The sequence below is a fragment of the Sphaeramia orbicularis genome, chromosome 1 (assembly GCF_902148855.1).
Source record: "Sphaeramia orbicularis chromosome 1, fSphaOr1.1, whole genome shotgun sequence".
Lineage (NCBI taxonomy): Eukaryota > Metazoa > Chordata > Actinopteri > Kurtiformes > Apogonidae > Sphaeramia > Sphaeramia orbicularis.
Window position 1 is genome coordinate 53,865,862 of NC_043957.1, and position 25,610 is coordinate 53,891,471.

Consider the following 25,610-nt stretch of genomic DNA (forward strand, 5'->3'; position numbering starts at 1 on the left):
CTCATTGCTTTATGCTCAGTATCATGTAATGTGAAACAAATCTGATGATCAAATCCACAAAAGTGGGATTCAGATATTTATTTTCCTCACTATTTTTTTCACCAAAAATATTTCCAGTTTGGAAGTTTTAAAATGTTTAATTTCATTCCTTCTCGTTATTGTTTCGATAATTTTTGCTCATCCATTGATCATTTTCATTTTGTTACCTCATTTTGTTATCTCTGGTTACCTCCGCCAAGGAGGTTATGTTTTTGCCAGGGTTTGTTTGTTTGTCTGTCTGTTTGTTTGTTTGTCTGTCCGTTAGTGTGCAACATAACTCAAAAAGTTATGGACAGATTTGGATGAAATTTTCAGGGTTTGTTGGAAGTGGGATAAGGAAGAAATGATTAAATTTTGGTGGTGATCGGGGGTGGGGGGGCCCACGGGGGGGGGCACTGATCAGCCTTGGCGGAGGTCTGCGCTCTCCGAGTGCTTCTAGTTGGTTTAGTGCTCGTATGTGCGATCTGAGTAGTTCCTGAAATTTATTATTTTTACACAGAAAAATATGTTTTCCCACTATGTATAAGGAATTATTGATTTATGTGCTTATATGGTTTATATCATTTAGTAATGCAGAAACACCATTTTTACCTTTTTCAAGAACTGTCAGCTGATAACTAAAAAAAAAACAACCTAAAAATTATAAATTATAACTGCTTTTATGAAAACACACACATACCCAAATATAGTGTGCCTGCACTTGAAAACCCTCAGCCTGATTTATCTGGCACACTACTGCCACCCAGGGGTCTGACTTATTAGTGCATGCCAAAGTTTTTGAAAAGATGGACGGACAGACGACCAACTGATACCAACACCCTGCGGTTAGTGTGACTGAGGGGAAAACTCTACAGACTAGTATAATTTCTGATTAGTTTCAGTTAACTCTAGTTGACAATGTTCTTGACCATGAAGGAAGTTGTACAAAGGGTCATACAAAAGTTGTCATGATGTAACCTTGGACAATAGTGATGAACTCCTGTAAATAGTTGAGGTGTACAACGTCCTGGAGTCCCACCTCTGTACCTTTAGGGCATTAGTGTCCACACAGTACAGTGCTGTTCAACTACATGTAAACACTGGTTAATAATAGCTGGCTTTGGCTTGAGGCAGTGCCCCGCTGTACTGAACACACCTTCAAAAACACCAGTTATACGACTGCATTGTTTCCCACAGCAGATGACTTTTATACCTTCAAGTCTCTTTCATGAAACTGGAGCTCAAGCAGACGACTAAAAACAGCTCAAATTTTCCAGATTTTATTTTTCATGTTAAATATACAGCTTGTTTCATACAATCATTGAGTTTGAAAAATTTAAAGATGCATACATAAGAAAACACGACGGCATCGAGCAAGTGTGAAATATTGTCCTTAATTGAACATTTCCCCTTCATATCAGTTATTGTAAAGGGGACGGACAAGTTGTCACCCCCATGCTGCAAGGTTTACAAGAAAAAAGATGCTCGCCAGCAATTAAATACATGTCAAACAACAAATACATTCATTGTTACGAGAAAACTCTGACAGTATTTGCTCGTACTGAAATGTTTTGGAACAAGGATCCGTATAGAAACCGTAAACAGATTACATTCAAGCAATATGTTAATTCATAGACCCCCCCCCACCACACTTATATTCAAGTTTCAGCATTGTCTCATCTTGAGGCTTCTTGATTTCCCTTTCAACACACACATTTGGCAGTAGTGAGAGTTGAAGACACTGGCTTTGTCATTGATCAGCAGATGTCATTTTGGAACACTGGGCAAAGAGTTGGTGAGCCCAGTTAAGTTCAATACATCACCAACTTCCAACAGTGCAAGTGTGCATTTTGATAAGGAATCCTACAAGGCAAAGTCAACCATTTGTAGAACTGATCCCACATTGGAAGCGATGACGTCTGCGAAAACGTACAAATCCCAAACACTACTGGACCGTGAATCATTAAATTGGTTGTATACAACTGCTCCTTCTTTGGCCATTAGCTCCACTAAGAAAGTTTAAGAGAGATTTCAGTCGGTACTTCGGAGAGGGCAAAAAAAACCTCTCTGCTTTCTAACAATAAACAAAGCCCACCTCTGTGGATTAAGCTGATTATCCATTTGCGTCACCATAGTAACCTCAAACAACCTCTGTCTGTCTGTCTGTTGGAGACAATGGCCAACAAGCATAAGCTCAGTTTCTTCATACATTCCTCCTCTCACCATATTCTTCTGCTGTGTATCCCCTCTGCAGTTTCCACTGTGATTTTCTCCCTCGTTTCATTTCTTCCTCATCCTGACAGGAAGAAAAAAAAAAAACGCAGTTGCTACACCCCACACTGCCTACCATGAGGAAAAGAAGGGGCGCTTGCAGTGGAAGGTTTGTGTGAAGGCATTTCCCAGTGTGACCACACGTCCTTGACCGCCTGAACGGCTGCGTTCCACCACCACTCTGGGCATCTGTACCAGCTGGATGGGGCTCTTCCCGTCCTTCAGCGCCTGGGTCAAGTTCAGCACCTGGAAGGTATGAGCAAATGAGGAGGAAGAATTAAAGAGAAGAGCAAAACAAGAAGGACAAATTAAACAGAAAGATAAAAAGTATGGAGTATGAGTTTAAAGCAGGTTAGGAGAGGTGATGATGAAGTTACAGAACAACAGAAATGAGAGAAAGCCCAAAATAAAGTCATGTAAAAGGTGAGATAGAAAAAGGAAAGAATCAGAACAAAAACAGGGAGTGCTAGGAGAAAAAGAACCAGACAAAAGCTACGTCAATATATAATGACAAAAAAATGAAACAAAATTTTGGGAAGCGCACACACTAAAAAAGAAAATACAAGCATTTCCATAAACGGATGCATAGTTCTGTCAGAGGGTGGAGCTACAGACTACGATGCTCATGAACATATGAAACAACAGAGCATTCTGGTTCCAAATAAAAGAGTGTTGAAGGTCAACCCCTGCATACAGAGAACTTTACTGAATAAACAGAGCGTACGCCTTGAAAACACACACACACACACACACTTCTGACTGGTCTGCAGTAGAGGTAGACCAGTGTTTTTCAACCTTGGGGTCGTGACCCCACATGGGGTCACCTCGGATTCAAATGGGGTCACATGAAATTTCTAGGAATTGATACAATTCTTTTAAAAAATTACGAAGAAAAAATATTTTTTTAACAATTCAGTATATATATTTTATTATAATTAAAACACCACACACTTTTCCTAATAAAAATCAAGTTCAAATAAAATGCAGGATACAGTATCTGAGGGCATATCTTGATTGAACCGATCATGTAACCGCATGCGTTACTATGCTTCAATCTACCCAGACACAGTTGCAGTCAGAAAACTGGACCGAACACAGTATATGTATGTATATTACATACACTTACATAGCCTTCATGTCGGCAAAAATTAACAAACTATTACATGATCAAAAACAAATTAATTTTAGCAAATAAAGTCTCTGTTTTGAATGTCTGGGGTCACCAGAAATTTGTGATGTTAAAATGGGGTCACGAGCCAAAAAAGGTTGAGAACCACTGAGGTAGACCAATGTACTGGCTGACCAATATATCAGGCAGATATATTGATTTTTTTTTCCAATATCGGCCATCGGCCTTAATGTTTTTTTGAAAGCTGATATTTGATCAGTAGTAAAAATGTTATAAGATGTTTGATCAGGCACCTGTGTGGGCAGCACTTGAAGTTCAATAAATGTTAAAAGAGAACTATGTGTAGGTGTATTAATAATTTCATTTATATTGCTGCATAAAAATTGTAATAATCTGAGTGTTTCAATTGGATTTCATGGTCAATGTGCTTAAAAAAAAAATTGGCCTTCAATAATTGGCCTCAACAATGAGTTGTAGATGTTGGCCATTAACTGACCGAATTTTTTTTTTTTTTTAAATCGGCATCGGCCTTAGAAAAACCCAAATTGGTCAACCTCTAGTCTGCAGTGATGCTCTGTTGGTACATCATTTTTCACTTTCCCATTTTTGCAAATTGCTATGTTTTTTCATCCATGAGGATTGTAAATAATCTGATCTGTACATCAGAGCAAATGTTCACTATATTAAATAGAGTTGGAAAAGTGTTTCCATCTCCATTTATGTGCTCAAATTTTATGAATAAATAAAAAATGTATCTCAAGCCAGGATAAAGATTTTTGTGACTTTCTGATGTGATACCTAAAAATATGTTTATTGGAACAATAGTCAATAAATAAATAAATACATACATAAATAAATAAATAAAATAATAATAATATAGCGATTTTCTATGAACACATACTCAAAGCGCGTACAGAGGATCCATTATTCATTCGCTCTCACATTCACACTGTGGTGGTGGTAAACTACATTTGTAGCCACAGCTGCCCTGGGGCAGACTGACGGAAGCGTGGCTGCTACGGCCTCTCCGACCACCACCGAACATTCATACACATTCATACACCAGTGTGAGTAGCAGCACTGGAGGCAAGGAGGGTGAAGTGTCTTGCCCAAGGAACTTAACTGCCAACCCTTCGGTTACTGGACGACCCGCTCGACCATCTGAGCCATGGCTGCCCCCAAAACTCACCTGTCCTCTCATAACGGACATCTGTCTCTCAAACATGGTTTTGTCAAAGCCTTTATCCGTCTGAGGGGAGAGGAAATTCCTGATGTCAGTTCATCACTTTATTTTTTTGAACAGACACAAAGGATGGTACAAATGTTGGTCTGTACCTTGAACATCTCATAGAGGTCTTCACACAGGTCCTGGACAAAGTTCATGTCAGAGAGTCGAGACAGGACCAGGTCTCTGGTTTCCTGGGAGAAGGCCACCTTAGCCTGAGGGAGCCAGGCCCAGTGGAACGGGTCTGATGGAGAAAGGTTTATTCTAATTAACGCATTTCTACTATACCTGTGGAATATACAGGAAATATGTCTGTACTGGATGAAGTGGCAGGTGTTAAGTGTGACCCCCCTTTGCAGCGCACAATTAACTGAATCATAAAGTCAGCTTGAGCAGTAATAGAGTAGCCAAAAGAACTGCTGTTTGATGTTCCATTCCCGTGTGTGTTTGGTGAGTATATTCACTGAGCCCTGAGGGGTGCTGCTGAAGAGAGTTAAGTTTTTGACACAGAGTGACTGAATTGTCCACAATAATTGGAATACGACTTTTTCACCAAATCATGCAGCCCTAGTTTATTTTGCACTTAACATGTTTTAACCATTTTGTTCAGACAATATGAGATTTACTGCACTAATAGTATGTTATTTCACATCAGGTTTCATTCAGTACACCTTAAGTGTTTCTTACTGCCAACAGTTTGTCATGGGAACTGAGGTCACATTAAATACTGACTTTTCTCATAAAATCAGTTCAGATTTTGCATGCTTCTAATACCGTGTGCATACTTCCTGCACTTTCTTGTTCCTGAATAAAGAGACTGAGAAATATATACATGTATATATTCTCATTAAAGGCCTGAAAAACGGCTGTATTTTTACTACTAAATATGTGTAAGTCAACACTGTCCACTTACGGAGGTTTGGTTCTGCATCTTGTTTCTCTCAGATCGTTTTTGTCATCTGTGTTGCCAATTGTAGGTCTTGTCTGAAAACTGTACTTATTTTTCTGTTAGCAAAAATTATAATAAAACACCTTACTGACTGAAAATAAATACCCGCTGACTGTGGCATTGCCCTAAAGTAACGTGCTTGCTCTTTGTCCAAATGAAAATTCCAAACTTTTTCAAAACTGCTATTTTTTTGCCCTCAAGACCTTGGCTTTATGTACTTTTAGACTTGCGTGCCTACTTTTTTGGTTGACATGGTACCTGTTGTGTGTAGTAGATAAGTACATTTCAATACATGTATGAAAGAATAAATGCATAATTCGCAGTAAATTGTCTTACGGACAGAAATTTTTCAAAACTTATGAAAAATCACAAAAGTGCATGGATATCACAAACAAGTTTCACTAGAATCATTCTATTATCGACCGGTTAGTGAAATTATATTCAGTTTTTTAGATGCTTTCCTTATGTATTTCTTATCTTACAAGATTATGTGCCTTTGAACATACTCTAAAATTCGACTGTCAGAGAAACTTTTTTCCATACACCCTGCTAAAGGTGTAAATGAAGGTGAGAATGGGTGAGGCAGGAAAAAGAAACATACAGGCTCTCCATTCGTCGGGGTGTTTGAAGGGGAAGGCCAGGCCATTGTCAATGGCTGCGATCTTGATGCAGGAGTCCAGACTGTTCTCTGGCCACTCTGCATCCTATTGAAAGAGGATGGAGCACATCAGAGAGCCAGCACCAATATCTGACTAAATGATTGATAATCACAGCCAAACAAGTTATTGATCTCTGTCCTAATGGATGAATATATTTGACAGATAATAGATGACGACCTCTGACCACATATTGACAGATGAGGAATGATGACAGGTTGTCTGATGGGTGTAACCAGTAAGGTCACAGCAACCACTGGTTTGTTCCAGACCTGAATATTCAAGCCATTGTCTGCTTATGTGGGCCCCTTTGTGTGAATGAGTACCATAACACAAAGTGTGTAAATGTGTGTTTGTCTGGGCAGTCTACTGGGCTTATGGAATACAGAAATTCATAGTTTTTCTTCCTCCTGGTCAGTTGATACCAGCATCTGTGTGTCTGTCTGGTAGACGGCTCACATCCAGTTTAGGACAAATCATTCTGATGACAGATGATTAAATGTTGAACTTTCTAAGTCAAAGGTTATGGCCAAGAAAAAAATCCCAAAATTCCAGTTTGCTAATATAGGACAAAAAGAAAAAACATAATATCACTGTGGTAAATTAGAATCCAATCACATGAGTTTTGACAAACACATAAAGAGTCAAAATCTAAAGCCACAACAGCTTGATCTTTAAAAGCTGGAGGTCAATGTCACAGTACACTATTTTTCTAAAAATCACTACAGCTCATCAGTTTTGCACAGGTTTTCCCCCAATTTTAACTGACATTTTCTACAGAAAGTAAAATAACATCTTCAGAAAATTTGCATAATTATGCCGGGGATGTTACATTGCAGTGCATTCTGTTGTCCTCGAAGTGACAACAGCATATTATAAACCAGTTAATCATCCAGCAATCCAGTGTGAAAGTGTGCTCTGAGTAAACACACCTTAGATGTTGAGCTGATTCAGCCTCACCTTTTGTTCTCCGCCTTCTTCTCCTGACTTCTCATACTTGATCAACCAGTTGTCATTCCCTCGATCTTAGGGGAAAAACAAAGAGAGAGTGGCCTATTTAGGTCAACATTTACACGAAATATCAACATTGTATGCACTGTTTAAGTTCTCTAACTGCTAACAGACACACTCTGACCTGTGTTTCTGATCACATAGTCTAACACCACCAGTCGCTCAAACTGGGACTGCAGCTGCTTCCTGATGTTCTCTGGCAGAGGCTCAGCCTCAAAGCGCCTCAGCCAGTAGTCTGCTTCACGGTAACCCTCCACAAAGAGCTGAAATGAACCCACCTGCAAACAAAGACACACACATGTTGGTACATTGGTGTCATATGGAATGCATCTTCCTCATGCTACTTCCTTCTTCCAGCAAACATTTATGCAACGACACCTATAGAGCTGCATAACATCATGACAACTGTCTGAGATGAGAGGCAGGGAGCTGTACTGAAGGGGAGTAGACTACATGGAGCTGAATAGAAAAGATATGTTCCGCTGAAAAGGCACAAACTGAAAAACAAAAAACTCATGCTAACACTTAGATGACACCGAGGCCTCCTCTGACCTATTTACCAACTAATCTCTATTCAGGCAAGAATAAAACAGACAATGCTGTAAGGATCCTTGCACTGTCCGGTATCTGGGTATCAAACAGCTATACTGAGCCCACTGCTAAACATCTCCTTTATTTATTGATACAAAAAAATTACTACAAAAACAATCAGGGTATAAATATTTAGAAGCCTGCATTCTGAGTCACTTACTGTCCAAAAAACTAACAGGTAATTTTAATCACTCTGTTTCTATAGTCCTTTAAGAGAAGCTAAGTCCAACAAACAAATAAATAAATACAAAGCAAAGGGATATGGCTGGAATTGAAAAAAATGAGATAAGCTACACAGATGAATCTATAATGTAAGAGCTTTATCTCTGTCTGCAATTATGGGTTGTCCCCAAAGAAATATGCCCAATGAATCCATATTTTTGGCCAAGGATAAAAACAGTAGGTCTATTTCACACACTGATGAGGATTTACCATTGCCTGGGTCTTGCAACCAAAAACTGGGGCAAAATTTAGGAGAACCATCTCAATGTGACTGATGCTATGACCTACATCTCCTTAACAACCAATAGGAAAGACACACCAGTTTATGTAGCAAAAATACTGACCTCAAGACCTCTTTGCAAAGCTGGCATCACCTGTTGGCCTCTTTTCCTGAGCCATGACCGGGTGGACAACACATATATTGTACTCATATTGATTAGAGCCGTGCTGCGGACACTAAACTGATGAGACTACTGAAATAATCAGTCTGTGGGAGCACTTGAGATTTTTACAGAAAAACTACGAGATGGTGGCAGAAGACCCTGAAAGGGTAACTTGGAGTTACCTTGGGTGGCAGGCCCACTCTGTGGAAGCGGCGTCCCACCTTAGGAACCTTCTCTAAGGCGTACTTTTTCCCCCTGGACTTGGCTCTGTCAATGGCGCTGTAGTGGAATGTCTCACTTGCCAAATATACCACCTGGGAGAAGCAAGGCACCTCAGTTTACATGCTGTTTTTCACCCCCCAGGATCAGAACAACCATGTCTATAGAGCATCCACAATGATTTAGGTGTTCACTGAATACCTTTGTTTTGGGCACCACTCCCAGGCCAAGCTTGGAATCAACCAGTGAGGCAGCAGCCTCTGAGAGGTAACCCTGGTTAGGCAACAAGCAGCCTCGGCCAAAACAGCACGGACAGCAGAGCTGAAGAGAGAGGAGAACAATGAGTTCTGGGAGGTGTAAAAAAATTAGCTGAGTAAAAAAACAACATTTATTACATTGAAGATTGATAGGACAAAGTGAGACAGTGTACCTTGTGAAAGTATTTGGTCCATTTGGGGTTCAGGTGACCATAAGGTTCCTCTGACTTTGGTTTGAAAACACCAATGATTTTCTACAGGAGGGAAAAAATACGATAATAATATTTGCAAGGATTTTAAAGAAGTCATACATTGCTTTTTTTTTTTTTTTTTTTTAAATGGAAATATGCATTTTAAAAACATTTCCCTGTGGTCTACATAAACTGTAAATGCTCTGCTTGGGTCTGAATTCTTCATTAATTAAACTCCACAGGTCCATCTTCAATCCTGTTTCTGAGAAATGACACCAGACAGGTCGTTTTGAGCGCTGGCCCTTTAAATGCACATGACCCCACCCCCTCCAGGTTGTTGACTGTGCTGCTCTGTCCCGTTCAGCCACTTCAGTTTGGTAATACAACCAATAACTCCACATTTTAGGTAACTGGCTCAAAGTTTGGACATATTTTCAGTATGGACTATAACCGCTGCTGCTGCTAAACAATTATGTCGTATTCGGATAAATGTTTGTCGGAAGTCTTGACCTTATATGTGCAAATGTCATGACATAACTAGTTATAGATGTAACAAATTAAGAAGGAAATGAAACAGGTTGTAAAAATCCACTCAATTTTTGCTGGAATGACAATAAAAATAGCTTTGCAGCACCTGGAGGGTTCAAATTCAAACTTTATGAACTATTAGGGTCCCAGTTCGAAAATAAATGTACCAAAGACTAATAAAAATGGGTTTAGTTAAATATGACCCCTTTAAACTATGGAAGTTTATGTACCATAAACAGCAGATAGAAACAACTCTTTGTAATACAACAATAAGATAACGCTTCCTATTTTTGTGTGATTGATTATGCCATTTCTGCAATAAGATCCTCCTAATTCTAACACACTGGACCTTTAGTGAGCTCAAGTTATCAGTAAATGTATGTAAAGTCAGAGATATTGCCTGCAATCCCTTATAATAAATGTGTTTATCTGAAGTAGGAGCTTCAGTAGCTGCAGTATTAAGTGAGCTCCCAGACCTCAGAATATTCTACATGCCAGTGAGACAGAACATAAAAACCTGAACATTTATGCAACAAAAAATTAAGTTTTAAACATTTTTCCAACGTACTTTTCCAATTCCATTTCTACTGCATTTCATCCTCCATCCTTTGTCATATTTATCAAAGACATTCATCCAGGTACTCCTTACCCCTTTTGGGTCTTTGACAAAGTAGCTCCCACTGGAACCTTGGGAAATCCTTTCTGGAAAGACACCATTTTCGATAGCGTGTTCTGCTCTTTGGATGATATCTGCAAACTCTGGATCATCAGGAAAGTGGTTGAAGTCTCCACCGTGGGTACCTGACAGGAGAAGTATTTAGGGTTTAATCTAATCACATTTAGACTGAGGTCCTATTGATGCTAAACTAAAATAACATTATTTTGTGTTCTGCTTTTTTCTGCTGGTGATCTGCATGTTGATCATAGGAAAACCAAATATTTAAATTATATAGCTGATTTAATTAGTCATTGTACAAGCTATTTGACCAAACAAAGATATTACTGAGCTAAAGACCATGTAAAATCCCCATTTCCCCAAATTTGGATGTGATTGGACTGCAGATGGAAACCAGAGCACCCTGGGGAAACCTGAACAGACACACCAAATGCTAATTCCGCACAGAACGTACAAGCTGTTCAATGCATTTAAAACTGGTTCTTTTGTGCTGAATAAATCACAATGCCACCTTCTTTAAAAATGTTATTTTTTTAATCACTGTTTACATATGGGATAAATTTATGAATGTGGCCACTCTGATGGATTTGAAGTGCAAATTATTCCTTCAAAGAAAGTCCAATCACATGATATGACACAATCTACGTCCTTCTCACACAGTGCGAACAGTCAGCTGACAGCGGGCTCCATATGCTCTGTATCAGTCGCACTGAAGTCACAGTGGGATACAGGGAAAGATGAAGGGACAGACACACATGGGAGGGAAGGAACACAGGACAGACTGGACAAAAGGACCTGGAAGTGCGGTTAACGTGCCCTTTCTCATATGGAGACACATACAAACAAAGATAGCACAGAAGCTAAATGGGGTTAAAGAGGAAAAGCAAATGGATAAAAGTGCATAAAGTGAGTAAAAGGGTGAAGAAGAGATGCACAAAAATACGTTCTGGGACCTGGATTATTTAAAACATCCCCTGATATGGGTTATTTAAAGACAAATTGTAATGACTTTCAACTATTTTTGTTCCCAAATTAGGTGATTTGTAGCTTCACAGATTGTTCTGGCTCTACATACTAGCACCTCGCTCTTTAAAAGCAGCAGGGGTTGTGAATCAGTTCTGCCAGCTGCAATGATGTTTTAAGGTACACTGCACTTCTGTTCGGTGCTCCATTTTGTGCTAAGCCTTGTTACACCACAAAACCCCTGAAAGCTGGCCTTTAAAAGGAGGCCTCAATGTAGGGCAGTAGATCACTTAGAAATTTGGGTAACCCTACCTGTTTTTCAGATTATTCTACAGAGTGCTGGATTTTCAAATAACCCGAACTTCCTTTAACTTCAAATGACAAAGCAGTGGCACATGCAATTTATACAGACAGAAATGTTGTGCTTCTCAGCCTTGGATGGGGAAAAACTCACATTATGATCGCAAATAGAATCATGGAAAGTTCTGTTTCACTGTATAATGTGTGATCCCCTGGCTTGCCATCATTGACCAGTTACCCGGAAAGTCCTAGCATGTTCAGGACCTCTGCTGGCATGCAACCCTGAACCCCATTTACAGTTCACCCCAATGAAGCAATTAAAAAGACCTCAATAAAGTAATAACATGTGATCAGACATAAATATAACTGGAACAAAAGATCAACTCCTGATGGCTTTGGTTATGCAGAGCATTTTATCAGCAGCCAAACATAAATTCTCATTTGAATGATGGTTCAGTCTCATAAAGAAGGACACATGTTTGCATCATCATCATCATCATCATGCACTGTACTGGACCACAGAGTAGGACTGCATGTGTTTACTTGCACACTGGCTTCATCCATATTTGATGCCCATCTCTCTGAGCTCTTGGTCAGTTAATGGACCCGCTGAGCTCCTTCACAGCAGGAGAACAGCTCTACAGACCCACTAACCTGCATTGTATACAGTGCATTACATGTTGCAACTCTCCACTCTCTAAAGGGCCATCATAAGATACAGTTTTTGGGTAAAGCAGCATATGACTTTCAACACAATTTTTTCTACAAATTTGTAAAACCTCAGTGATATCCTAATTATTAGCTATATTGTTTTTTTAGGGTGCCTATTGTCATCAGGCTGGGGACTACAGCAGGATACTAGCCATGTTGGCTAAAGCTGTCCCTTTTTACTGTTATTAAAAAAGCTAATTAACTGGGATTGTCTACAATACAATACACTAATAAATGAAATGAAATCACTAATACATTAGTCTTTTCATGCTTATGCACCTGAATCACTTTCCTCACGATGAACAACTTCAAAGATGACTCCATACGATACGATAAGCCTACACAATGACATACTCTGAAAATGCCATGAAACTGATGTCTATGTATTGTTATTCACAATCACACACCCCGTATTATAAGATGACAGTTGACTTACAGTGATTCCTTCCATTTCTTCTGACCCGGTAGCGGACACTGCAGCTGTGTGGAAGTCTCATTCCCACAATGCACTTTGCGACAAAATTTCAGAAAAGGCCCGAGTGTTGTGTTGATTTAGTATGTAAATAAATGGACTGCTTCTGATGGAGTCATCTTTGAAGTTGTTCACCATGAGGGAAGAGACTCAGGTGCATAAGCAGGAAAAGACTAATGTATTAGTGATAATTAGTATATCACCGGGGTTTTACAAATTTGAAGAAAAATTAGTGATGAAAGTCAAATGCTGCCTAAATATATTAACCATTATACCTATGTCACTGGAAACTGAAATACATACAAAGATTTATTTTGTGGAATGGCAGTAATATGATTAAGAATGCATTTAAGGGTATACATACTTGGCAGTCTAGACACATGACAGTAAGGAAACCCATTAGGTTTCAGGGTCATGGTCTTTAAGAGGTGGACAGTAAAATGCCATAATCTGTAATGGTGACATAGGACTACAGTATTTTAAATCTTACAATGACACAGTCCGTACCACACACATGTAGCCCATGTGTCCAAATTTCACTGAATGAAAGAGGCCCTGTAACTCTACTCCAGACCGCTGTTATTTTAAAAAGGCCATTGGAAATGGGACACTAACTCCTGCGATTTGAGGCTCAGCAAGTCTACCTGTGGCCTAGATTTCTAGCTCTGATAAAAGATGGTCAAACAATAGGTTTCAACAAGCACTGAGTGAGAGAGAGACCAGTAGATAGAGAATGTACAAAGAAACAAATATCTAAAAAAAAAAAAAGAAAAGATCATTCACAAAAGTGAGGTGGGCGTAGAGAGGGGGAGTTCTGTTAAAATCTAATTAACAGCCAAGTATGAGAATGTGCTGTTTCCATGGAGACTGGATCACCTTTTCCTTGTTTCACCCCACAACAACCTTTGCTTTTCATAGTGAACAAGACGTCTAATGTGCTGCCTAAATAAGACCAACAAGACAACCACTGGTCAGACATTAGACGTTTACCTCAAAACTTTTCTGAATCTGCACTTGGTTTAGTTACAACTGTTGTAACAGAAAAGTGATGGTAAAGAGTATTTCTATTGTTTCCATTGATGACGTGAACTGTCCTCGTGGCTGGATTTTCATGCGGTTGGTGAAGTCATCTGGTGAAAGTTCCAGCTCTTATCATTATCGGAGATGATAACATGCAGCTATTGCATCACCTGGTTGGAAATAGACGCAAAGGGTACAGACACCATCACAAGAGCAATGCCTTCAATCTAAGACCATTTTTTTGGAGCTATCACAAAGTTCATTGCTCTTTGGGGACTTAAGACAGGTGTCCCGGGCCAACAAGTTCCTACTTCACACCCTCTTATACCAAGTCCAGGTGCCCATTCCACTTACACCCCTCTGTAGATCCCTGAAGAACATGCTGGTGCTATGAAATATTTTCACCACAATCACGTGACCAGACAGCTTAATTTTCGTCAACTATTCGTCTGGAACGCATCTGCACATGTCCCCATGAAACACAACATCTCTTACTTAACTTAGTATAATGACATTTCATGAACCTAGATCCAAATCACCAAATTACCTGGGGAGGCCAGGGTGTCCTTATCCGATGACGAGCTGTGTCTGTTCCGCCTGCTCCTCTTGTCTCGTGCCGCCCGCGGAGAGGACGAGCTTCCGGCTAAGCACGGTAACAACAGAGCCTCTTCGCCGGAACCGTCCGTCTCCAGCTCGGTCAAGACGCTTTCACAAGAACCGGAGATACGAACCGCAACCCCCGGGTTCGCCGCAAGCCCCAACCCTATCCGGTTCGTGTCAAATAATACGTTTTGAGGGTCCGCGGAGTGAAAGTTACACTCCGGCGGAGCCACCGCTGTGTCTACGGTGTCCAGCACGGGCTCGGCTTCTGTCTCTGTCGGGTCGCATTCTGACATCATTGTCGCTCAGTTTTTAATATGTACCGTTAAGTGTAGACAAAATAACACTTAATTCCGTTCAAACCGTTAGCCTTCCATTGGAAATGACTTCATAAAATACCACATAAATCCACATTAAATGTTCGAACCCAGCTGCGGTCTCTCACCGATATGTCCACATAATCCATCAAGATCGCCTGCTTCCTATTGCGCTTTCTACGCATGCGCCTCACGAAAAGAACACCGTTTGCTAAAGCTGCCTTCAGGTGTTCCGGGAAAAGTCCGAACTCACACACACACACACACACACACACACACACACACACAGTAACAGAAGATAAGAAGTCTGGTTTCGGCTAAATATGTGGTATAGACCGATTATGTGTATGTCAAACCCGGATTAACCATATGGGCAACTGGGCAATTGCCCGGGGGCCCGCGACCTCTGAAGGGCCCTGGGTAGCTCGGGCATAACAAAAATGTCTGGTTATCTTTTGCTTATAAATGAAACTGTCCGCAAAAAGTGTTCTTAAATAAATACTGGATACTTTGGAAATGGTTTCTTATTTATTTTTTGTGAAAATGGAGGACACTTCCCTCTCTTTCTAATGTAGCGGATCAATTTTAGATTATACTGATGCTAATGTGTTTTGTTTTCATATCATCATATGCAAGTGAGTGGCCTTGACAAGAGGCTATAGTGGTGCACTTATAGTTCTACGAGCATTTACACATTTGTACATCAAAATGCATCTGATAATAGTTAGATATTGAAGTATGGGGTATATTTACACATATTCCTGGAATTTATTCTGTATTTTGCCAGATTATAGGGATTCTGGGGTTGTGATGATGGGGCCCTTGAATATTGTTGCCCTGGGTACAATGACGTGTTAATCTGGCCCTGGTGTATGTTAATTGTTGTAAGTTGAATGTATGTATGAATACACATCCCTTACTGTTTTATTTGTCGACCAATTACGCTATATGGATAAGAAAAAGAGAGAGAGAAAAAAAAAAAAGCATTACACTGGGTTACAAAAAAAATGTTTTTTTTTTTTTGCAAGTTGTCTGGGTTTTTTCAACTGAATCAGGACCATTTTGCACCGCTAAATCCAAAAATGACATCTGTTTTTCTCAATCAGGTCAGGTTTTTTTTTTTTTTTTGCTAATTTGATTTTGAAAAATTTGATCTTCTCACAAAATTGATTACATTTTTGGGACTTTATCAGTTTTTTTTTTTATATAGTTTTCACCCAAAATAGGTTTTAAAAGATCACTTGATTCCTGTTAGGTACAATGGTGTATTCACCGCAGATGTAGCAGAATACGTCAGGCTTATTTTTTGCAAGGTCTTCTAGTCGAAGCCATTTCATTCACCTGTAATATTAAAAAAAAACGTTAATCATAAATTGGCAAAAGTAAAATCTTCAGAACTCGTTTATTGCAAGAAATACGAAAGAATTTTGTGTCATATGATGTGAAAATGCCCATAAATGTAAGCAAAAATGTTAAAAAGCCAATATGTAGCATAGTTCAGAAAGTTGACCTGATTGAGCAAAATTAATGTGATTTTTGGATTCAGCACACCAAAATTATCCTAAATCAGATCAAAAAACTTAAACAATAAATTTGTTGTTGACCAGTGTTATCAATGCTCTGAATTATTGAAAACACCCCATAGCCCCAATAAGTCTGATACAATAGCTAAGGGATATACATATTTCAAATATCATGTGGTCCAATATCTAAAACACCAGCTCAAGACCGAAAACAGAAATGACAGAAGCTTTCTGTAATGGACCCAAACTTTACTACAATGCCTTATAAATTTCCATTACATAGACATTTTTTCTTTAACTCTATCACTGTTAAAAAGAATATTGAATAAATACACACAATACTATGGAAGAGGATTAGGGCCACTGGAAAAAAAAAAAAGGTCCAATATATGTATTTTTATTATTATTCTGAGAAAAAAGTCAGAATTCTGAGGGAAAAAAGTCAGAATGATGACCTTTTCTCAGAATTCTGAGCTTTTTCTCAGAATAATACAATATAAATAGGACCTTAATTCAATAAAAAAAAAAAAAAAAAAAAAAAATTGTAGTGGCCCTAATCCTCTTCCGTACAATACTCACTAAGATGCCTTGAAAATATTGGAATGCCAGTCTAACTTGAGTCACCAATGAACTAATTTTTTTGCTATCAAAAATTTTTAAAGTATTGAAAGTCTTGAAAATCTCCTATTTTCTCAGGATGACTTCTCCCCAAGTGTTTTTAAAGAGTCTCAATGATGTCTATACTCTCCATTTAAAAAAAGTCTTTGGTGTAGTAAAAAGAATTTCCATACCTTTGTAGTTGAACTAGTTTATGAGTCACAGTGTGCTCTGGACCAAATTAGAGTTTAAGAAAGGTAGTTCCGAGTCACCTTCTACTGCTGCGACCTTTTGTTTGATGTTGCTTGTAGATCATATGCATAACCACAGCACATTTTCAACTTAATAAAGACAGTATTTGTACCATTAGAAACTTAAAATATAGCTTACATCTTTAAAAAAAACTACCCTCCAATAATATAAAACCATAGGATATTAGAATAAATTATGACCATTTATAATATATTTAGGTATTACAACGCTCTACAGTATGTGGGCAAGATGCTTTGTTTGGCATTTTCTTCTCTCTGTGTAAAAAGCTTTAAAACACTTAAGTGGTTTCATTTAACACTTGTATGGTGTTGATATTTAGTTTTTCAGCCAGTGCTTGTGGGTTAATTCAACGCAATAAAACTTTATGTTAAAATACTCAACAGATGTTTGTGTAAGTTCTCATTTGTCCATTTGTTCATACTAAAATAGCATATACAGTCAATATTTGCCCTTTACCTCTGTTGGATCACATTTATTAATTAAAGTGCTTTTCGCTTTTTGTTTGTTTTTTAACCTTGGTTTATTTGATGTGAATTTAGTTTGAGTATCCTATTAATTTGGTCTATGGTTTCATGGGCCTGTTGGGGCCTTAATTCACTTGACTGAATTTCCTCCTGTAGAAACGTAGCTGTAACATTTTTGCCCACTAGATGTCGGTATAATACACAAATCAAGACAGGCACACATCAAGGCAGCAGGCTCTGTAGCAACATTATTCTTTATGATTTTAATGTGTTCAGATTTTTCTGCTGGTTCTTTGACCAGCGCTCATTTTCATCCTCAGAGTTTATGTAAGAAAACATAAGAAAAATCAAATCCAAGTTTCTGTAATGTTGCAACCACCAAATGGTTTTTGAATGAATCAAATTTGTGTAATTATACTATTTCTGTGCTTTGGACCCAGTGCAATTGGACCCAAGTAAAATGCCTCATATGCATCGACTTTAATAAGATAATTTTGTATTCTTTTCCATTCCTCTGTCTCTGTGACTCATAAATTCAAGGCTCCCCCTCACTCTGCTTTTTCATTTAATTTTCGCTGTGCCCCTCAATCACCTGGCACTCTCCACCACACCACGCTCTCCCTTAACCCCTCAGCCCCTCCCCACCTATAACGCAGCCTCTCAACCACCACCCAACTCTTTAATAAGAGAGTGTAGCTGAAACACATGCAAATGAGCAGTCAGCCAGCTGGTATCACAGCAGCCATGTGATCTATCAAGGTAGGGGGTTAGGGGGTGAAGGAGACACAGAGAGAGAAAGGAGGGGAAAAGTGGTAGGGATGGAGGAGGAGGGATGTCAGGGTGGGGTTTGGGGGAGTGACAGGTTCAAAGACATGGTGTAGAGACATGTAAGGTATCATTCTGTTAGAGCTTTGCAAAATGTTAGCCTAATCCTATCAGGTCTCGGTCTTTGTCCATGAGTCCTCATCCATACTGTTTCTGCCTTCACTTCTGCTTTCCCCAGTATCCCTCTGTCCTTCAAGGACAAATACCTGAAATGTCACTCATATGACATATGACACTTCACAAGGGACCGCATCAGCACACTATGCTCTCTTTATGTGGGTGTGTGTATATACTGGCGTGTGTGTTAAACCCATGTACTTCACTCACCACTGGGTGACGAGGCCCTGTAGCAGTGAGGGGACCTTGAAAACATACTGCATGGATGCATACGAGTGTGTGTTTGAGAGATCCAGTGTGGCACCCATTCCAGCAGATTCTGCTGGCACAAGGTCTGATTCACCCTGCCAACAGCAACCACCTTATCCAGCCTGTCTTCGCTCTCCTTTCCCCCAGCTTTCTTATTGAGAGAGGGAGGAAATAACCCTATGCTGTATACTCAGTATGTGTGCATCTGTGTGATTGACATGATTAACCCTTTAAACCCTAAGCCTTAAATGGTCTGTCTGAACTTTTTGCTTTTTTTTTTTAAACTTAATTTTATTAGATTTTCTCTTTTTTCAGTACAATACAATGTATACATTCAAGTACAGTTCAGTTAGTTTCTTTGTCCCCTACACAGCTGCAATTGTATTCTCACAAACCTCCACAAGCAACACAGGATGTAAATTAGAGAAAACAATAACAATTATACCAAACAAACAATGTTCACTTCCAAAAAAAAAAAAAAAAGGCTGTAGATTTAAATCTTCGTCAGAGGTGCTTTTTTCTTATTTTGACTATAAAAAGGTTAGAAATATGCTGTGAGTGAGTCCTTTTGCACATTTTTCCAGAGCACATAGAACTTTCAAAATCTAGTTGTCATTTACAATTTATTGCATGTTATAATACTGCTAAAATGGCTTCTTCTCCAGCCTCTACTACAGGTGTGAGTGAAATTACCATAATGATCCAAGAAAGCCTATAAAGCGCAACGTCGGAATTTTTCCAATTGCACAAACAGTGAAAGAGTTGCAGCCATCCAAACTGCATATGCGCAGGGTGTGTCAGCGATGACACATCAGGTTTTAAAGAGTTAAAGTATTTGTTAATTTGTGCATGGACAAAACCAACCTGTCATCCAAAAAATCCTCCTGTTTCTGCACAAACATACCACATAAAAACTTGGATTTACAGTTTTGGTTTTTTTTGTCAAAATACATTTATTATGTCTGTCAGATTAACTTTACATGAATATAGATCATGGTATAGACAACATGCGTTAATAAATATTACACTTTGTACAATTTGTTTTGATTCATTTCTATGTTCTTTAGTTTATAAACTGGGCTTGCATGTCTCTTTTTACTGTCTGTTTGGGTTCAGTCCGGTCTCTTGGGGATGCACTACACCATCAGGACATCAGCTACCTGTTACCTGTGAAGAGAGATTTACACAGAGACAGGACATCAGAAAATGCATGTTTATGTATATGTCAGTATGTGTGCATTCTTCGTACGAGGAGACAGTACCTCTTGGGCCAAACATCTTCAAGTAGCAGTAAGAACAGTATGGCTTCTCATCGTACTAAATACAACACATATTTGAGAGACAGTTTTTACTGCATGTTCCCATGTTCATCCATTCTATTTCTTACTATTTTCTTCATTCATCATCTAAAATACCTCAGCATGCTGTCCAGCTGTGAGTTGTCTGCTACACTTTTGACACTTAAGACACAAAGGGTGGTAGTCTCTCCCTAAGGACCTCTTCTTCTCTCCTGCACCAAAACAAAAGCAAAGATTGTGATATTATGTATATACTGTAAATAAGGCAATGTACAATATCTGTATGAATCTCGAAACTTTAGCATCTCTAAGCATTTGCACATTTTTGCCATGTTATTTCAACACCATCTGGTCTTCCAAGAAGGTGTTTAGTAATGCAATTAGTTGAATTAATTTCTATTTTCACATAATGTGTTCAGCTTTGTGGTTCAGAATACAGATTGTTACTCTTGTCTGTACAAATAGGCCAGAGAGCGCAGTGCTGGTGGAAAAGAGGTAAGTAGGCCAGGTCACATCAGAGAATTTGAACTTAGCTGGCACATGAATAGGAAAGTAAAACCAGCTTCAAAAAACCCCCCCAAAACTAAAAACTATTGGTTTGTATGCTGGTATACATGTAATAGTGAGGTCTGAGTGTGGGAGTCAACCTGATGCAGAGAGACAGAAGGTAAAGGAGGAAACCCAGAGAACTGTGTGCGAGGTCGTTTGGCTAGACCCACATCCTGTTGTTATCATGGATATGTGTGTGTTTGCATGTGAGTAGCACTTGAAAGAGAAGTAGAAAGCCAGACAGAAAGAAAGACTCAAAGGCCTTTTCTTTCTGCACCTCTAAATGGAGAATGGAGCTGAACAAACAAGAGAAATCTGTGTGGGACATATCTGCAAAAAAAGACTTTCAGAACGTTTTGTGGCACTACAAAATCAATATTATTATCCTGTTTTATATTGGATTACAGGTGTAGTTAACCCTTAAAGACCCAGTGCTACTTTTGCGGCAGTTCCCAAATGAATTTCTCTCCCTATTTAACCTGTCTTAAGTGATTTATCCCCATTTATTATAATATTATCCTCTGTATTTTGCATTTTTTCAATAAAAATCAGGTATTTTCCCTTATTTAATTTACTGATCATGTAGATATTCATGAAAGCTCTGATTAATGTTAATTGTTATAATATCAGAAACAAAGAAAAATAAAGAAAAAGTGACTTTTTCTGCAAATCTAATATTAATTAATCATTAAACAAGTGTCTTCATCCACTGTCATTGATCCAACTCCATGGGTTTCACTGGTGAATCGATGTTGCAGAAGATGACGGTGTTTCCACATTCACTACAAAGCCTCTGAACATCCAAATGGGTAATATGTGATGACCATGAAAAGGTAATAAATTGTATTTTACACCAGTTATTTACATGGATTAACAGGGTTAATGGATCAGAAGTTCTTAAACATTGTATATTGGTAGATGGTTTTGGTTGTTATTGGTTGTTTGGGTCTTTATAGGTTAATTGCATTAATGATGGCTCAGATCCAGTAGAGTGTGTTGGATAGAGCATGTTATTAGTTACACTCAGTCAAAATGTCCACTTTTTGAAGAGGTTTTATATTTCCTTGCACCCTTGAATTACTTGTTTTCCTCTCTAACATGCAGTTTCATGCACAGTTTTTAAGTGGAAGTAAACTTTCGGGTGATCAATTATTATTTTTCCTACCCAAGTGAAGTAAGGAATAAAATAGGACATAAATAAAAGAGAGCAAACAAAAGACAATAGAAAAAAAAACACTCACCAAAGTAGACAGGCTTCCCACAGATTGGACAATATCCTACCATGATAGGATATAATTATTTATCATGCAGAGTGTGAAGACGCTTTACAGTAGCTGGTTTGGTGAGAGTCCTATTCATGCGCATATGCGTGAGTGTGCAAACTGAAAATTGACAGGAAAAACCGTTGAAGCTCTAGACATGTCAGCGTCTTCTGAAGTCATAACCAGGATGTGGTGAGTGAGACGTCACAGGAAGAAATGTGATTTGAACAGTAAATACTATCATCAGTGGAAAAAAAAAAAAAGTGAGCCTGTGCAGCACGATGACTGATCTCTAAAGTCAAATAAAGATGTACATTGTATTTTTAATGTTGTTGTTTTTTTTGCATTGGTGATTTAGGCTGTTTGTAGGTACCAAGTTATGATACTGAGTAAAGAGAAAGAAAGAAGAACAGAGGTAAGTAGAAGATAAGATGGGTGAGGAGTGAGGCACAAAAAACAGCTGTCAGCAGCTCAAATTCCCAGCTATCTTCTCTCCTTTCCTGCTCTTTTCACCCTCTTTTCTAGATTAAAAACAAGGAGTTGAGCCTCTGAATTGAAAAGGGAAACCTAACACTTGTGCTTTCTTTCTTTTCTTTCTCACTCACTGTCGATCCTCTCTCTTGCTTTCTGCCTCCCTCTCTCTTTCTGTCACATACTCACACACATGCACGCCCACACTGACTGACTCACACAGACACACACACACACACACACACACACACACACACACACACACACACACACAAAGCCAAAAAGGCACTACCTCTCCTCAGTGACATCACATAAAGAGGCTGAAGCCAAAAAGAGCAGGGAGAGGCAGGGTGAGGCCAGGCGAGGGAGGTGTGTGTATGTGTGTGTGTGTGTGTGTGTGTGTGTGTGTGTATGTGTGTGTGTTTGTGTGTCTGTGTGAGAGAGTGAAGGCAGCTAGCCATCCTCTCGGGAAAGCAGTAGTGGTGGTGGATGTACTAGACCTGCGGGGGGAGACAGGGGGTGAGGAGAGATGAGAGAGACAAGGATGGAGACAGTAGGCAGCCTGAGCTTAGGTGGGGGACAATGACAATGAACTCCGATGAACTTTACAAAGCAGAACAGGGCAGCTAAGTCAGTGTGAAAGAATGGCGATCCCTATCACTATTGACGGGAGTGAAACAGACACACAACTGCAAGAGGCATGAAAATGCATGCACACGGACATGCAGATGCACACACATTTATGTATGCATCTTATGTTTTGATAGATGTTCCTGGCCCTTACACATTACAAATACATCTGCATATCATTTCTGTTGCAAGCCCAGCTGGTGAACTTCAGAGTACCACGAAACATTTAATCATTTGCATATTGTTCAACATCCCTCTCCTGTGTTATGATTTGGAGAAGGACGGAATACCAAGTAGCTATTTCATCTGACCAGCCATCCCTATAGGATAACCTATCATGTCTAACCATCAGCATTCATTGTGTGAACAGAGCTGGGAGAGTTGCATTCTGAATTGGAGGTGTATATGTATGCACAGCTTAGAGTGGGTTATTTTTTCAATGCAAATAATAATAATAATGTTGTGGGAGAGTAGATCTGGACTATGCACAGAAAAGCTGAGATTGGTGTCATTTTGGTGAGAAGGGCAGCGCAAAAAAAAAATGGGAGGGTAGAATTTGAAGAAAATAAAAAGGGAATTAGGAGATATTTGACAGAAAGTGGAAGTGAATTGCGGAGAAACACAGGCGATGTAATTGTGAAATGTGGAGAGAAAGGAAACAAGAGGAGAGAAGAGAGGGGGCGTTAAAACCACATTTCCCAATGGATCTTTTGGTAAGGCTGCGTCGAGAAAACTGCCAAAACTCTTAACACACACATTCCTGCACTGGCACACACATATGCATGGTTCACTTCTGCCAAGTCATATGAGATACACCAACATGCTGGATGCAGAGGAGAGTGTGTATGTGAGGGAATATTACTGTGCTCATGTGTGTGGACAGGATTTATAGTAACAGTCAGTGAAGTGGTGGAAACGGACAAAGATCTGAGGAGAGAGTGAAGGGGAGAAACACTGGCTCCTCTACCCTGTCTCCTCATAGTGGGCTGGAACTCGCTAAGGCCAAGCCCTCTGTGGCCGGCTTTGAGAATTGTACGTTGGGGGGTGGGGGTGGAAGGAGGGAGGGGGCACAGGAAGAGGCTCGGGAAAGAAAAAGGCTGGAAGGATTGCTTCTTCCCACACATAAATGCAGTCATGATCACATGTGTGTACACATGTCACACATATACACACACACAGAGTAAAAAAAGGTTTGGAAGGATTCCTTTTTCCCCACTCATTCTCACACACCCACTCATCATCACGTTTCAGTTCTTGGCATCCTTCTTTCTCCTTCAAGCTCAGAATATGACATGGCTTTGGGGTTGCATCTCAGCTGTATACACACAATCAGTCTTGTGGTAAAAGGCATATGGCATACCAAATAAAGACCCATTTCGAACATTTGACAGAAGATAACAAAAAGGACCACATTGTGATTTACTTTGTGGTCTCTGTTAGAGGTATAAAGGATAAACTTTTTTTGCTTTCCTCTGATATTTTCATTTGTTGATGTAACAATATCAGTTTTCAGAATGACTTTTCCTTTCTTCAAGGGATGAAAGGAAGCAAAGGGCCTTAGACTTTTCTAATTTTCTGAGCCAAAAATAACTAACACGTTACGGTTACGAAGCCGTTCTGGTGCACATTTGGTGCGCTCAGATGGATTTTTAGTGTAGTGTGCAACATGGTGTAGCAGGATGTTTCTGGGGTGTGTTTTCCACAAATATCCCCCTTCATGAGGGCCGTTCTGGAGTCAGATGCTTTAAAGGCTATAATCCTCTACTTAGGGTATCAGAGGATGGAAAAGTCCGAAAAATAAGTCCTTGTTTTTCACTATTAATCTGGTAAAGCCTATAAAACCGCCTATGCTTCTATGTAGTGATATGATTATGGCATAGCAACTATTATGGTATGATTAGCAGATATGAGTGGCTGGGTCAGTCAGATTGCATTTTGGAATATTTTTTTGTTTTGTACAGACTCTGCTGAAACCAAATGAGGATTGAGTGTGTGTGCGTATGTGCGTGTGTGTTCTCCATTACCCTTTTACATCAGAGTTGACACTGTTATGCTGCTTTCTCTATATGGTAAACCTGCGATCATAGTGTTACCACATCTTCGTTTTAACATGACAGTGACCTTTTGTGTGAATATGAACAGTGTCTGAACTCACACAACTTCCGAAGTTATAAGATAGAAAAGAAATGTAGCTGGTTGTGTACAAAATTCAAATAATAAGAAGCAACAACAAGCAGCACATTCGTAATTATACAGAGTTTAAAACATAATTTCATGGAAATATAATGGTGGAGTGTAAGGTGCTAATATGGCCTCTTCAAACGGTTTCATACTACTTAAGTCACTCAGTGGGGTTCTGAGTCTATAGTGCTCACTTCTCAAGGCTGGTCCCACCTATTGTTTAGATCTGCTCGAGGAAACAGAAAGCCAGGCAGAAGGAAAGAACCTAATGTGTTGCTTCTTGCCTGTGCATTCTTGGCATAGCTCTTTGCCCTTTTCATTTTTTGACTGTGATTTTTTTCCCCCCTCGCTTTAATAGTGAAGCCAAGGGTCCACAGCCAGCCAAGTCCCACCGCTCCAGTCTGGCTAAGCCACAGAAAGCCTGGCTTCCTCTTCTCTTCTCTCCGCTCTCTTTCTCATTCT

At 39.3% G+C, this 25,610-nt stretch overlaps 2 protein-coding genes across 2 annotated transcripts; both read right to left on the minus strand.

The window, feature by feature from the left end:
• Nucleotides 1-1,282: 1,282 nt before the first annotated feature.
• pi4k2b (phosphatidylinositol 4-kinase type 2 beta) lies at nt 1,283-14,691 on the minus strand. Its single transcript, XM_030145343.1, has 11 exons — nt 14,340-14,691; nt 10,300-10,451; nt 9,105-9,185; nt 8,876-8,995; nt 8,638-8,769; nt 7,384-7,537; nt 7,209-7,273; nt 6,194-6,296; nt 4,754-4,887; nt 4,608-4,667; nt 1,283-2,535 (listed from the first exon to the last, which is right to left on the minus strand). The coding sequence occupies exons 1-11, from the start codon at nt 14,689-14,691 to the stop codon at nt 2,362-2,364; spliced, it is 1,527 nt and encodes a 508-aa protein (XP_030001203.1). The 3' UTR covers nt 1,283-2,361.
• A 4,983-nt stretch (nt 14,692-19,674) lies between these two features.
• On the minus strand, nt 19,675-22,024 carry LOC115426143 (cysteine-rich protein 1). The gene is made up of 4 exons (XM_030144133.1): nt 21,846-22,024; nt 20,173-20,267; nt 20,020-20,074; nt 19,675-19,924 (listed from the first exon to the last, which is right to left on the minus strand). Exons 1-4 carry the CDS (start codon nt 21,886-21,888, stop codon nt 19,914-19,916), a joined length of 204 nt encoding a protein of 67 aa, XP_029999993.1. The 5' UTR covers nt 21,889-22,024; the 3' UTR covers nt 19,675-19,913.
• Nucleotides 22,025-25,610: the final 3,586 nt, after the last annotated feature.

Excerpts from the sequence above, each read along its gene's own strand:
- LOC115426143 (XM_030144133.1), bottom strand. The coding sequence starts at position 21,888 with ATGGTAGGATATTGTCCAATCTGTGGGAAGCCTGTCTACTTTG. Across the intron at positions 20,268-21,845 it reads TGGGAAGCCTGTCTACTTTG|GAGAGAAGAAGAGGTCCTTA; the intron begins GTGAGTGTTTTT and ends GTTTTGGTGCAG. Across the intron at positions 20,075-20,172 it reads CAGCTGGACAGCATGCTGAG|TACGATGAGAAGCCATACTG; the intron begins GTATTTTAGATG and ends TGTTGTATTTAG.
- pi4k2b (XM_030145343.1), bottom strand. The coding sequence starts at position 14,691 with ATGATGTCAGAATGCGACCCGACAGAGACAGAAGCCGAGCCCGTGCTG. Across the intron at positions 8,770-8,875 it reads GAGTGGTGCCCAAAACAAAG|GTGGTATATTTGGCAAGTGA; the intron begins GTATTCAGTGAA and ends TGCTTCTCCCAG. Across the intron at positions 7,538-8,637 it reads GAGTGGGCCTGCCACCCAAG|GTGGGTTCATTTCAGCTCTT; the intron begins GTAACTCCAAGT and ends CTTTGTTTGCAG.